Source organism: Schistocerca cancellata, chromosome 3 (genome assembly GCF_023864275.1).
Source record: "Schistocerca cancellata isolate TAMUIC-IGC-003103 chromosome 3, iqSchCanc2.1, whole genome shotgun sequence".
NCBI classification, from domain to species: domain Eukaryota; kingdom Metazoa; phylum Arthropoda; class Insecta; order Orthoptera; family Acrididae; genus Schistocerca; species Schistocerca cancellata.
Window position 1 is genome coordinate 760,959,979 of NC_064628.1, and position 14,945 is coordinate 760,974,923.

A 14,945-nucleotide genomic window follows, 5' to 3' on the forward strand; every position below is an offset into this window, starting at 1 on the left:
CAATTTTTTTTCAATTGTTCGGACTCTGAAAGAATGATATACCCGAGTTTAAAGATTGGTCGGTGTGTTCGGGGTATAAGTGGACGCCCCACGATATTCAGAACAAGATCATTGATCTGCTAAGAAAGTCTGTGTTGAGAAAGGTATTGGCTTCAATCAAGAAGACTGAACATTTTTCTATTATGGTTGACAAAACAAGTGATTTTTCAGTTCATGAACAAGTGTCATTTTGTATTCATACTGTTGATGATTCCTTAATCATCAACGAAGACTTTATTTGCTTATACGAGGCCCCCAACACTGAATCACAAACTGTGTTTAGTATTTTAAAAGAGGTTTTTGCTCAATGAATAACTTTAAGAGGCCAGTGCTATGATGGTACCACGAATATGAGAAGTACGTTTAAAGGAGTTGTTTTGGATATACAACAACTAGCACATTATGTGCACTGCACTTCTCACAGTTTATACTTGGCAATTGCAGACAGACTCCTCCATTTGATGTCTATGATGGATGCTATGGCTTTAGCCAAGGACTTAATAAAACACCGTAAGGGAATCCATCAATAGGATGGGACTTTTCAGAGGTATATGCTGTGAGAGCGTCAACGACCAAGCTGGTCTACGACCCCTTTGCCCAACTCGATGGACAATGTGAGCTTCTAGTATCTCGAGAATATTGAAAAACTTAGAGTTTTTTGAAACATTTTCTGCAGAGGACAAAACAGAGGCAGGTTACCAATGTGCAGGCTACCTTGAGTCTTGAGACTTATTTCTTTTTACGTGTTTATTGCCAGGCAATGAACTGGGAGGATGTCAATGAAAATATTCAATGCCCTCATCTAAGTGTTGCTGATCTGGAAAAAACGTATGAGGGCTTGGTTTGTATATTGAATGGAAGGCATGATAGTTTTGAAAACTTTTGGGAATTGTGTTTAAAAGAAAAACCTTCACAAGTTGATGATCCTTCGCTTCCTCGAAATCGAAGTATACCATAGAAACATGAAGCCAGCTCACCACACACTTTGCTATTTACATTGAAGTTTGTCAAATGGTGCAATCTTGCATTACTGGGCAGTTTGCTTTAACTGGACTCACAAAGGTCACTGCAGCTGAACAAGAGTGCCTACTTTTAGTAAACAGAGGTTAAACAACTTTGGAGAAATCAACAGTTTTTCAAAAATGACCTAGACATTGAGAAACTGCGCTTACACTTGAATATGTTAGCTGACATTGCTAATAAAAAACAACTCGTCTTAAAAAACATGCGTGATGTAAGAAAGTACATAACACAACAGTCTGCAGTTGGAGAAATGTTATGTGACGTAGTGAAGCACATTAAGCTTCTCCAAGTAGTTCCAATATTGACAGCAACAGAGAACGGTCATTTAGTGCCCTTAGACGTCTGAAGTCATATCTCTGATCAACAATGGGACAGAAGCAACTGAACAACTTGGCTGCCTTGCATGCCCACAGAGATGTTTTGGACGAATTGGATATCCGACCAGTCATCAACGACTTCATATTCAGTAATCCAGTCAGATGGTCGACATTTGCACCTTTCTAAAGACACTCTAGCCCTAATAATGGCATTTAGGGCAATATTAAAAAATCTTCATAAAATAGAGAATTATATACATACATAATGTTAAATTTTCAGTTTCAAAATATTAGTACTAGTTTAGTACTGTATTCCTATATTACTGTATTACTTATTTTCAAATACTTAAATATTTGTAAGGTGTAAGACCCAATTAAAACCCGCTATTTACATACTCTTTTATTGAAAGTATTTGGCGTACTGTATTAACTTTATGAACTGTATTAAAGCATTAACATTGAGATATTTTTTTTTATTTAATGAACCCTGAGCCTTATTCAATGTAAGCTTAAATTAGCTATTTCACTTACTAATCAAAGTGCTATTACTGTACGTCAGCAATATTTTATTTTTTATATCTTTTAATGATAGTTTAGGATTTATTTAAATATAATTTCAGTCTTTTCAGAGCTATATATTCACTGCTCTGTAATAGTCTATAAGCATGACTATCACTGTAAATTAAAGCAGCTTTTTACGAAAACACTGCGTTGGTTTCTTTTTTCAAAACCGAAAAATGTGTCAGGCTTGTCGAGTTCCCCAGAGTGTCGAGTTATCGAGAGTCCAGTTTTTGGGGGTCTAATGTTGATCATATAACTCTAAAATGCTTAAAAAGAACTTTAAAACTCACTATTTTTCATGTAAAATTTAGAAAATTTCCTGGGGAAAGACCGCCAGTTTGAGGCCCCCTAATATTTTTTATAAGTTGGCACCCCTGACTGTATTTCCCTGTGCAAGAGATGGTTTAGGGCAAAGCTTTCAGGCGGGCACCATGCCAGTTAATTATTCACGTACCAATTTAAAGTTACCATAAGTTAATGTTTCTATTTCAAGTCCAACATCTGTGCCATAGACTCTATAGACTCTTTTTTTAAAAAAAAGCTGTTGGTCTGTGCTGCATTTATTATGTTTTACCGCAGCCAGTATATGCAATGTGTGGTACATGGCCATTTGTAAGCAGATGTGTTTATACTGCTTAAATGGGATACGCCTGCTACTAACTATGTGAATCATATTTTGAGTGTGGTTTCAGTTGCCCGAGACTGCAATTGTGCGTGTGAGTTGCATTTTCGTGTGTGCGCATGTGTGTGTGCTTCTACGTCTACATGGCCGAAAGCTTTGTTTGTGACAGTCTTTTTGTTGTGCCTATCTGCAATTCAGCGTCTCCACTATATGAAAAGTAGCAATTTTCCTTTTCATAATATTTTTATACTCCATCCTGGATTTTCCATTCTTTGATTTTAATCTTACAAAATCTTTATTCATAGGTGTGGGTACTGAATATTAATAGACCACACAGAAAGCTCTCAATTTAAGGGAGATTTTTTTTTTATTTTTTTAAAGTAAGGTTGTGTATCAGATGTTACCATTTCAGGATTTTGAAATATACACTGTGCTGGGCACACTAATTTTCTTTTTAAGTTATCATTTTGAACTAGTGTGCCTGTGTAAGTTTTTACCTCTGGGAATAGAGTATTGCCTTTTTAAATTAAATGTTAATGTAATTTTAACAGTTGTTCAATACCTTAAATAAGCCAATAAAAAATTTAATTTGAAAACCCATATAAGAGGATGTCATGTATAGGTATTATAATTATTACTATCTTAGCCTGATGCAAATGTGATCTGTTTTTCACATGAGCCAAATTATACACTTGTGTATTCTACATTCCTGGAAATGGAAAAAAGAACACATTGACACCGGTGTGTCAGACCCACCATACTTGCTCTGGACACTGCGAGAGGGCTGTACAAGCAATGATCACACGCACGGCACAGCGGACACACCAGGAACCGCGGTGTTGGCCGTCGAATGGCGCTAGCTGCGCAGCATTTGTGCACCGCCGCCGTCAGTGTCAGCCAGTTTGCCGTGGCATACGGAGCTCCATCGCAGTCTTTAACACTGGTAGCATGCCGCGACAGCGTGGACATGAACCGTATGTGCAGTTGACGGACTTTGAGCGAGGGCGTATAGTGGGCATGCGGGAGGCCGGGTGGACGTACCGCCGAATTGCTCAACACGTGGGGCGTGAGGTCTCCACAGTACATCGATGTTGTCGCCAGTGGTCAGCGGAAGGTGCACGTGCCCGTCGACCTGGGACCGGACCGCAGCGACGCACGGATGCACGCCAAGACCGTAGGATCCTACGCAGTGCCGTAGGGGACCGCACCGCCACTTCCCAGCAAATTAGGGACACTGTTGCTCCTGGGGTATCGGCGAGGACCATTCGCAACCGTCTCCATGAAGCTGGGCTACGGTCCCGCACACCGTTAGGCCGTCTTCCGCTCACGCCCCAACATCGTGCAGCCCGCCTCCAGTGGTGTCGCGACAGGTGTGAATGGAGGGACGAATGGAGACGTGTCGTCTTCAGCGATGAGAGTCGCTTCTGCCTTGGTGCCAATGATGGTCGTATGCGTGTTTGGCGCCGTGCAGGTGAGCGCCACAATCAGGACTGCATACGACCGAGGCACACAGGGCCAACACCTGGCATCATGGTGTGGGGAGCGATCTCCTACACTGGCCGTACACCACTGGTGATCGTCGAGGGGACACTGAATAGTGCACGGTACATCCAAACCGTCATCGAACCCATCGTTCTACCATTCCTAGACCGGCAAGGGAACTTGCTGTTCCAACAGGACAATGCACGTCCGCATGTATCCCGTGCCACCCAACGTGCTCTAGAAGGTGTAAGTCAACTACCCTGGCCAGCAAGATCTCCGGATCTGTCCCCCATTGAGCATGTTTGGGACTGGATGAAGCGTCGTCTCACGCGGTCTGCACGTCCAGCACGAACGCTGGTCCAACTGAGGCGCCAGGTGGAAATGGCATGGCAAGCCGTTCCACAGGACTACATCCAGCATCTCTACAATCGTCTCCATGGGAGAATAGCAGCCTGCATTGCTGCGAAAGGTGGATATACACTGTACTAGTGCCGACATTGTGCATGCTCTGTTGCCTGTGTCTATGTGCCTGTGGTTCTGTCAGTGTGATCATGTGATGTATCTGACCCCAGGAATGTGTCAATAAAGTTTCCCCTTCCTGGGACAATGAATTCACGGTGTTCTTATTTCAATTTCCAGGAGTGTAATTACGTTATAGTGATGAAGCACGACACGCAACTTGTGGTCTATAAGCTGTAGATGAACATTCATAGAAGCAACTGTATTACCAAGGAGTGAAAGAAGTTATTGTCATTTTGTTGCACAAGTGGCAAAGCAATGCATGCAAGCACGGGCAGAAGCCAGAGCAACTAACTTTGCTTGCTGAATACAAATGGAATGCTGCATGAAGGATGCCTCCCAGATGTAAGGCATGACCTTACATGAGACGTTGCCTCTGGGTGTGACCAGACATGCTTACATGACATAGCATAGGAAATGTGACTGACACAAGGGATATAAGGTTGCAACGACCATTCATTAGCTGTGAACAGTCATCCCAGATTGACCCCATATAGAACAGGTTTCAAGTCTGGACTTAAGAGTGCTGCATTCAGCACTTAGCCATGTGTACATTACTCCAAGGGACCTTTTTAGAATATACAGGAGAGGAATAGTGTACTGTCAAGCATTTGATTAGGTAATCTGTAAAGTATTGTCCTCATTTGTTCACATTTCCTTGACCAAACTCCATGATATCTCTCTCAAAATATTCAGTTAGCCAATGCCACAAAATGTTAAGAGATGGAACTTCCCACGTAGAATCTATGTCTAGATCGCTCGCTTGACCTTGATTTTATGGTACTAGGTGTTCACGAGTTTGTCATGGATTAGTAAGAGTTGTTTGCAGTTTTACTATGCAGCAAGTATGTGCTACGAATTATTGAAGTAGCTCACCCTTCCTTTTGTAATATCAGATCTACTCAGTGTGACATCAAGCAAAAAGATGGAATGATTCCAAAAATCCTGTTTTTTTAGCTGAACAATCAGTATGTGAGCCAGCAGAAGGGCTGAGAGAATTGGAGAGGAGGAGGAGGAGGAGGAGAAGAAGCAGCTGCAGATGGTCAGCACATGGATGTTAAGGCAGTTACATCTCAGAAGGTGATCAGAGGCAGTACAAGAACAGCAGTAATAGCAGATAACTGTGTGAGGGTGCAGACAACGAACAGAGGTGGTCCAGCAGCAGCAGCAGCGGATGGCGGTGTGAATACGTGGACAATGCTCTGTTCCAGAGGACACAGAGCAGCAAGACTTCATGCAGTGAGTGAAACACCTTAGCAGGCATGTCACGTAATGGAGGTTGTATTGCATGAGATGGTACTGAGAAACAATAGTCACCCAGTAGGCCAGTTAGCTGTTTTGTCTTAAGCACTCAAATTAATACTGCAATCATTCGATGGGACTAAGAATATTCCAAATGAGTTTCTCAACAACTGTAATACTGTTTTTGAACTCCTAAATCCAGAACAGCATGACACTTTATTGAAATTTGTGAAAACCCAAACAGCTGGTTCCGTGTGAAGCAAGTTACTAGTCGAAAGACCTAAGTGTCACCTGGTGAGACTGCGTGCCATCTTCCTAGAACATTATACCAACGAATGAACTAGATTACTATGCATGTAAAATCTTTGTGAATCAGCAGGAACATGGAGAAAGTATAATGCAGCAGGGTTCATGACTGGACACAATGCAGCAACACATTAGAGAAGCCATCACAGGTACAATGTGAGAGTCAGAGTTAGAAGACAGTCTTAATCTAGACGCTAAGCAGAGCTGAGTCTATTCAAGGGATTTTTATGACAATAGGATAAAGACAAAATTGTGTGCACACTGAACAGTTGTTGTTAGCAGCAGCAATATATATCATTTTGACTGAGGAAAGCACGACAGCCTCACAAAATAAAAAAATAAGTGGTCAAAGCGATAGTGCGGCACTGTGAAATGAGAAGAAATCCCTGAAGTGTTTCACATGCAGTAGGTCAGCCTATGTATAGTGAGGTTATCATTCTGATAAAAGAATAAGGAAGGGCGAGCCAATCAGATCTGGAAATGAAGGTGGTAATACAAACGTGCCACTGACAGTGGTCAGTATTGATCCCACAATGCTCTGTGGTAATTGCAGGGAAATGGAAGGACTGTGGGCAGTGAGGTGCCCAAACACAGAGGACCATGCACACACTCGAAGTCTGCAACATGTTTTAAATGTAAACGAATTGGCCACTATACAAGAGATTGCATGGAATGTTGCAAAAGCTTGCATGGAATGTGACAGCACTGCACAGAGAAAGAGTTAAGTGCAGCGAAAATATGCAAGGGTGTATGAAAGCAGTTGTCCTATGTCTTAATTGGAAAAATATTGACAGTCAACTATGAAAAAAGAAATGAATCTGTAGAATTGGAGTGCCCAGGAAGGAGCAAAAAATAGCGTGAAATTTCTTGTTGATAGTGTGGCACAAATAAGACTAGTGGAAGAAGTAGCCTGAAACATAGCAGAAGGCATAGTCAGGCAGGTAGTATTAAAATTTGGAAAACTGCTAGTATGGGTGGAAAGACAGGGAAACATAACCCTCAGATCGTGAAGGATAGTGAGGGATTGCTTCTGTGTAATAGGAAATATGTATATCTTCCATTTGATGAGCTGGTGGGCAAAGATTTCATTAATGAAAATCGAGTTGTAATAAATTATGCCCGCAAAAGTATGTGGATCCAAAGAGAATGGATTAAAATAAAGATGGAGCAAGAGAATGAGCTCCATATAGTACATATACAGGAAAGAGGTGAAACATGCATAGAAATATGAAGGTAGGGATAGGAAGCTGCTGTTCTATGGCAAGAATTAAAAGGTGTTGAAAGTCTGTGTATCCATGGAGAACCAGTCAAAATGAAAGTGGAGCAAGAGTGCAGTTTCCACAGCGTGCATGAACAGGAAACAGTCAGTTGTTTCAAAACAAGCTAAGATGCAAAGTGAAACATGTAGAAATGCAAGGGCTAGTAGGGACAGGAAGCAAACTGTCATTCTACAGAAGATGCAGGCAGAAGGAATTGTCAAACAGAAATTAAAAAGTGATAGCAAGAGACATGAACAAGTTGAAAAAAAGGCTAAGAGAGGGGGGGGGGGGGGGGGGGGCTTGAGAGTAACAAATGCGCAAGTTGAGAACAGAGGAAAACAGAATGAGGGGGGCTATCTTAAGTGTACTGAACACTAAAAATGAGTGTATCATTAGAATTCCCACAGCAGTAATGAAGCACAAATCGTTCAGCGAGTGCCCTGTCACTAAGAAAAAGCCACAGCGAAATTATGAACAAGTACGCTGAAAGAAAATATCTGTGTTATTTAAATCTGGAAGGGAAGCAGCGATTACTAAGCTATGCACCATGTGTAGTGATCATTTTCATTTGCCAGAAGATATTTTATACAGCAAGCATCAGGCATGAGATCAAACTGCTACTGGAAGCAAAAGATGGGGTGACCTTTTCATGACCCTACAAAATACCGCAACCACAAAAGGACGTGCTGCAAAAGAAAATAGTAAAAATGTTGAAGAATATTATACAGCCAAGTAAAAGAAGATGGAATTTTCTGCTGATGATTATTCCAAAACAGGTGGATGCCAGTGAAAAGTGAAAATGGTGTATAGTTGCTGACCATAGTTGACCAAATGAAATCTCCCTAAATTCAGTTTATTCATTGAAGAGGACAGATGAAATACTTGACAGTCTAGGAAAGGCAAAATAGCTCTCAGCCCTTGATAGCAAAAGACTATAAGCAGATCTTCAAGCAATGGAAAATCCAGAATGGAATGTGAGAGTCTTTTTATTGTGCCTATCTGCGACTCAGCATCTCCATTATAAGGTGAGCAGCAATTTTTCATAATATTGTACAAGCAGATCTTATTAGACAAAGAATATCGAGAAAATAGAGCCTTCAGTACGTTGTACAGACATTACAAATATAAATGGACGCCCATGGGTCTTAAAACAGCCCCAAGACCATTTCAGAAACTGATGATCTCTGCTAATCAATTTGGAGAGATCCACTTCATTTATACTCTTATTTATTCAAATCACAACCAGTTTTGAGATTTTAAAATCCCATCTTCAGGTGTATGAAATTATTGTATTTGGTAATACATAATATGCTGTCGGGCCAGTCAGTGCAAGAGTTCCAATCATTGGAACTTGGCGGAAACTGACTGCTGCTAGGAACAGTAGTGGTTGGCATTAGCTGTAAGAGAAAGACGGTGACAGTGAGTGAGAGCTCAGGACCACAAAGTCAGCTGCATAGGACAGGTCTCAGGCCTTGGCTTAGTTTTCTCTGACTCTGCCACACTTAATATTTAGACAGGCATACCTTACTCTGGCAGAACTATGCAGACTGTACTGCAAAGTGTAACACCAAGTATATGTGGGCGAGTTATTCAGCTGCCTAGAACTGGTATGAGGTATGATAAAATTGTTTGTTCAGATGGATGCTAGCAGGTGGCTCCAGGACCCTGAGCATGGCTGGGTCAACCGGAGCGAACATTAATGGTTGGCCCAAGTGCAAATACAATCTCAGGTAGCCGGAAACAGAAAAATCCCAAAACTGGGAACTTCAGCGACAGCTGCCCACATGGCCTTTGTGCAGGAAAAGTGCCAGAAAGGGTGGAGTATGAGACAGTCTGAAATATCGCTTCTTGTATCTCTCATAAAATCTATAATAAATCACAATATTATGAAAAGGATAGTTGCTACTCCCCTTACAGCGGAGATACTGAGTCGCAGATAGGGACAACAAAAGACTATCAGAAAGTTAGCTTTTGGCCCACAAGGCCTTCGTCAGAAACACACACACACACACACACACTCGACCACAGTTTCCAGCTGCTGAGGCCAGACGAGGCCAGCAACTGTGGTCATTTGTGTGTGAGTTGTGTTTGCACATGTGTGTGTGTATGTTGTCTATTTCTGAAGAAGACCTTGTTGGCCAAAAGCTCACTTTCTGATAGACTTTTTGTTGTGACTATCTGCGACTTAAGTACTTAGTATCTCCACTATAGGGTGAGTAGCAACTATCCTTTTCGTAATATTGTTATGTTCCATCCTGGATTTTCCACTGCATAATAAATCACAATTACATAAAAGAGCAAATCTGAATACATCTGCAATCTCAGAAAAATAGAGGCATCGAATGAAACAATATTATTTTCAACAAGTTAAAATCTACAGAACTTAATATTTTACAGTGACTAAATATTTTCACAATGAACTTTTAGAGTTACCAACTTTTAAACGCTTCATGGCATTTCAACAAACAATATTCCAGATGATAACATTGCACTATAACTATCACTCCTGAAAGCCATTCACCTGTCTCTATTTTATTCATTGATATACTATGTTTTTTATATAATTTTAATTATGTACATGTGTGTCAGAACATTGCACCCTCCACAATAACACAGCAATTGGATGCAACATCTCATATATTATCATACTTGTGTAGGAACATGCACTATTTGGCCAGTAACTTTAAATAAATATGATTACAATTGACGTTAAAAAACCAATATAATTTAAGAAGTGGTCGATCACATGTATTATTTGACACCACCATCGGAAAGAGTACCAAAAGAGTTGTATCAAGCAGACATAAACAACTGTTTTAAAATGCATTTATTGTCATTTAACATGAGTGCACTTACACTAGAATGCTAGCTTATTTATGTATCAACAAACCTTTATTTCTATTTACTGTAAATGATCTGAGTGTGACTGAATGTTTATAACATTTCTTTATTTAAATAGTGGTGTAATTGATTAGTTTAATGTGGAAAGTGGTCAAGTTGCATCATCAAAACCATGTCTGTAGAACTTAAGAATGGTGTGTTTTGGTGGGAATGGCCTTCAGCTAATGGAGAAGCAAACAGTACTGGAATATGATGATGATGATACTTGGTTTGTGGGGTGCTCAACTGCACGATTATCAGTGCCTGTACAAATTCCCAATCTTTACACAGTCCAGTCTTGTCACTTTCACAAATGATGATGAAATAATGAGTACAACACAAATACCCAATCCCTGGACAGAGAAAATCCCGACCCGGCTGGGAATCGAACCTGGGACCCAGTGATCCAGATGCAGCAACACTAGCCACTAGACCATGAGCTGTGGACAGTGGAGGAACACTTCTGAAGTCAAGTGGAGATGAACACTTTCAAATGGCACACTCAAGGGAGTGATTCTGATCACTTTTACATTAGATCTTGAAGAAGGCTGGGATTTCACGTTGAGTTCTTGAAGAGGGCAGACCTGCCTTTGGGAACTTATGTTATTTAATCCTGTAGGTGATTGATTCTGGAAGGTGAACAGCCAATTCACTACTCTAACTTCTGAAAGGACTCTTAAATATCACGGGGTCTATATGCACCCCAGAGCAGAACTTTTAATTTTCTGCTTGCATTACAGAATTGAGGAAAGACAGAGCACGAATTTCGATTTGTTACCTCTTGTGTGTTACTGTGTAAATCATCAACACTGAACTCCAAATTATTTGAGCTGGAAAATATTTCGTGTATTGTTATCAAGAAATGGACTTAGCTTGTCATGCATATTGGATGACAATGTAGTTATGAGATTCAGCTACTATTCTTGTAAAACTCTCAATGCAACTTTACTGCATTCAATACGATTATTTCTGTCCATATTAAACATAGTTATCATAGGGCCACTTTCTGTCTGAGTTTTACTTTCTTGAATAAACATTATTCAAAATACTGCTCTGTCATCTTAATTAATTACAGATGTCAGAATAGAATCTTTTTATTAATTATTCATTTATCTTTATTTAATATGTTTGATTATTTTATTACTGCAAAATTCTAACTAAGGCATTTATTACTGCAAAATTCCAACTAAGGCATTTATTACTGCAAAATTCTAACTAAGGCATTTGACTGCAGGTTCACATCTTCAGGTTATTATTTGCCGTGGGATAGCAGCTTGGCATGAAAGTAAACATGTGTGGCTTGACATTATCAAGCTATTATTTTTAAACAGAGCCATGCATAGCCTAATTACTTAAGGAATGAGCAACATCAGGTGAAGTCTCAATTGGTTTGATCATATGGAATGCTGGGAGGAGAATCTACTACTCAGCAAAATACCCACGAGGTTAAATCACAATAGGAATAGGGTATTTTTAAGCATTCACTCAGATGAGCTGTAAAGATTGTTTTCAAGTATTTTATTGTTTGTATTTCCTGACAGAGATCCTTAATTCTTAAAAATATTCACTTAGCCAGTACCACAGAATGCTAAGTGCTGTACCATGTCATGTATAAGGTCAGTGTTGAGACCATTCACTGAATGTGACAATTTGCTGTTTGTATTAATGAAAACTGCAAAGCTGTCCTCAAAAAGGACTCGTTTCTCACAGCAAAGCACACCAGACATGGTATCCATGGTGGTTGCTGCATACTCTTAAACGACTTACTAAGTCTCACAGAAAGTGCTCCTCATTGTGACTCATGACCACAGTGTAAACCAGCAGCAGCTGGCTGCATCTGGGGAACAAATCACACAGTCTGTTTTCAAAACACACATAAAGTAGTTGTGGTTACTATGTTTGCAATAGTTGAAGAAGGGGCATAGAAAATCTCAAAGATGATTCTAAACTTGTCAATGGTTTGAACAGTGGATTGCTGGTAGAGAAACACTAATATGGTACACAACAATGTAAGGTACACACTAGCAGAGGTTATTTGTTAACTCAATTGACTCTCCATCACTTTTCATTTTTAAATTGAATCTAGTTACAGTACATCGTATAATATCAGTTTCCGCAAGCATAATACCCATATTCTCAATGTTGTACTGACTATCATCCCTCTAAATTAACATATTTCACCATATTAACTTCAATATCGAGATTCATTTTGTAATTTCATTCATGCTAACAAGATACAAACATGAGACAGTGCATAAAACCAAGAGATAGCCATATATCTTTTACACTAAAAAATAAATTTTACATTAGAAAATAAATAAAAAAATTCAAAAAAATACACAAATGTCTATAAAGGCTGTAACAAATATGTCTATATTTGACATTTAGCATTGACAAATTGTACCAAAAACAACATTGTTTTGATAAATCATCATTGTGCAGTGGCATTAAACAGCTTACTCCCATAGCACACAAGTTATAACAACAAACAGCAAATACAAAAAAGCCTGTGTTTCCCAGCACTTAATTTTAACATTGCAAAAAGATGAACTGTTGTGAGCTCCTCAATGTGCTGGTACTTTGAAACAGCTTGTACTGATACTATGTATGCTACAATATAAAAACCACCAAATACAGATTTCAGCTCCATACAACTAATAAAATGTGGCATCACCTAAGTTCTCCTTGTGACATAAAACTGACACTGAATCTCACAGGCAACATTCGTCTTCACAAGGCAGAAATCTGATATGGTGAGTTCTTCATTTCACACTTTGCAATGTAAGGGAACATGGAATTCCATGGTGTACCATCATTGGATCGTTGTCCACAAATGTTTTCACATCCCGTTGGAAGATACCTTAATGCAGGAAGTGTAAATTATGGATGAATATTGTGCTGTGGTGTGAAATTGTCAGCGATTGGCTTTCAGAATTTTTTATATTAAAATAATATGTGTTAACAAGTCATTCTGCATGGTAATCAATCAGTTTAACACTCCCACTTCCTACCAGTGTTCCACTTCATACGAATGCACTTCAAATTGTTTTCACTACAACTTAATATCAGTAGACTTTGATAGAAATGATACATCATGTTTCAAATTGTACATTTTTCACACTATGGTCATTGTTGACTTGAATCACAAATCAGCAAGAAAGTTGGCAAAGTGGTACTTTGAATTAAAATTAGTAAAACAAGAACCAAAGCCTGAATATCAAATACTGATCCAGAACACAAATATGTATTCATATTTACAAATGTTTTTAATTTTAAAAAATCCGTATTTGCTTTTGTGCGAATGACGAATTCACACTGATGTGACAAGTTCATCTATGCTAGTTAACGCTCCATTGCACTCACAATCATGCAAGGGGAAACTGACCTGGAGCCTGAGAACCAACAGCTGATAACGAAGATTGCTCAAGATGGCAAACACAGTAGAGGTGACAACAAAAATTGCAACAACTCAATGCACTACTTCACTTTTCCTTATTCTATTCCAAAACCAATTGTTTCCAAAGCAGGATCAAATTATCTGCAACAAAATTACTCAGAAAATTTCCTTCCATCAACGAGTAGTTCAGCTCTCCCTTAAATCCCTCAGAATTCCCCTGAGTCTTCCTGAATTACCCGAATTTTTCATTAAATTCTATTTTCCTGAGTATTCCCAATTTTCCAGGTTTTCCAGCCAAGTCGCCCCATGTTTATTGTCAAGAAAAAGTTATTTAACAGTAGAAAGAAAGTTAGTAAATTTCAAATAAAAAATTACATTCACTGCATGTCATTTACTCACTTTCTCAAATTTTATGTTTTCATGTACTGCATTATAAGAAGTGATGCAATGGATAATCTAATATTATCATAATTACTATTACTTCATAAGTAATCAAAATTAACATCCAATATTGAAACAAGAAAAGTGTTTTCACCTGAATCACTGGAGTTGTGCAATAACAACTGCTTGGGAACTTCATCATCATTCGCATGAACTTTATCATCTTGTTTTCCAGGTTTCACTGGCTGTCCCTCAGAAAGTGGGCAATAGTCTTCTGCAGCAGTATCAGAATCAGTACTCTTATCTAAACAAGAGAAGTACAAAACAACTAAAACAGGAATATGGGCACCACATTATACATTAAAGGAAGAGTAGTACAATACCGTTATAACTATTACTCCAAAACCTTACTGTCAGTTCACAGGCTGGATTAAAAGCATATCAGTCACTCTCATAAGGTTACCTTTCCATTCCATAAATTTTTGCATCACCTTGTTGCATTGTTGAAAGGAGGAAGAAAGATAATATTTTAAGGACAGAGTATCACAGGTATAACATGCACAAAAGCAATAAAAATTAAACATTAAATGGAACAAACAATTATTAAGAAGGTAGACAACCTACTCACCTTAAGGACAAAATGCTGAGCAGTGAATAGGCTCACAAAACACAAATACAGATGTCAAACCAGCTTTTGAACACACATTTTTTTCACACAGTTACAGCAATTCATCTTTAAGGTGAATAGGTAGGATGGCTTCGTCTCCTAATAACACTTTGTTTTCATCTCTGACCTTCCCCTTGATATTACCATCAACTGCAATGAATGAAATAACTGCCATAGAAACAGAAAATTTTTGGAGAATACAAAAAAGAGAGGCTTGAAGAACTAGAATTGTCTGCAGATATGGAATGAT

The 14,945-nt window shown here is 39.1% G+C and overlaps 1 protein-coding gene across 2 annotated transcripts in view; it reads right to left on the reverse strand.

Annotated features, from left to right (window-relative positions):
• Positions 1–14,945, reverse strand: part of LOC126175787 (transcriptional regulator ATRX homolog) — a 483,984-nt gene that overhangs the window by 320,055 nt on the left and 148,984 nt on the right. For both annotated transcript variants that reach the window (XM_049922765.1, XM_049922764.1), the window contains exon 11: positions 14,183–14,332. In XM_049922765.1, coding sequence (XP_049778722.1) covers positions 14,183–14,332 — 150 coding nt within the window. The remainder of the gene's footprint in view (positions 1–14,182; positions 14,333–14,945) is intronic.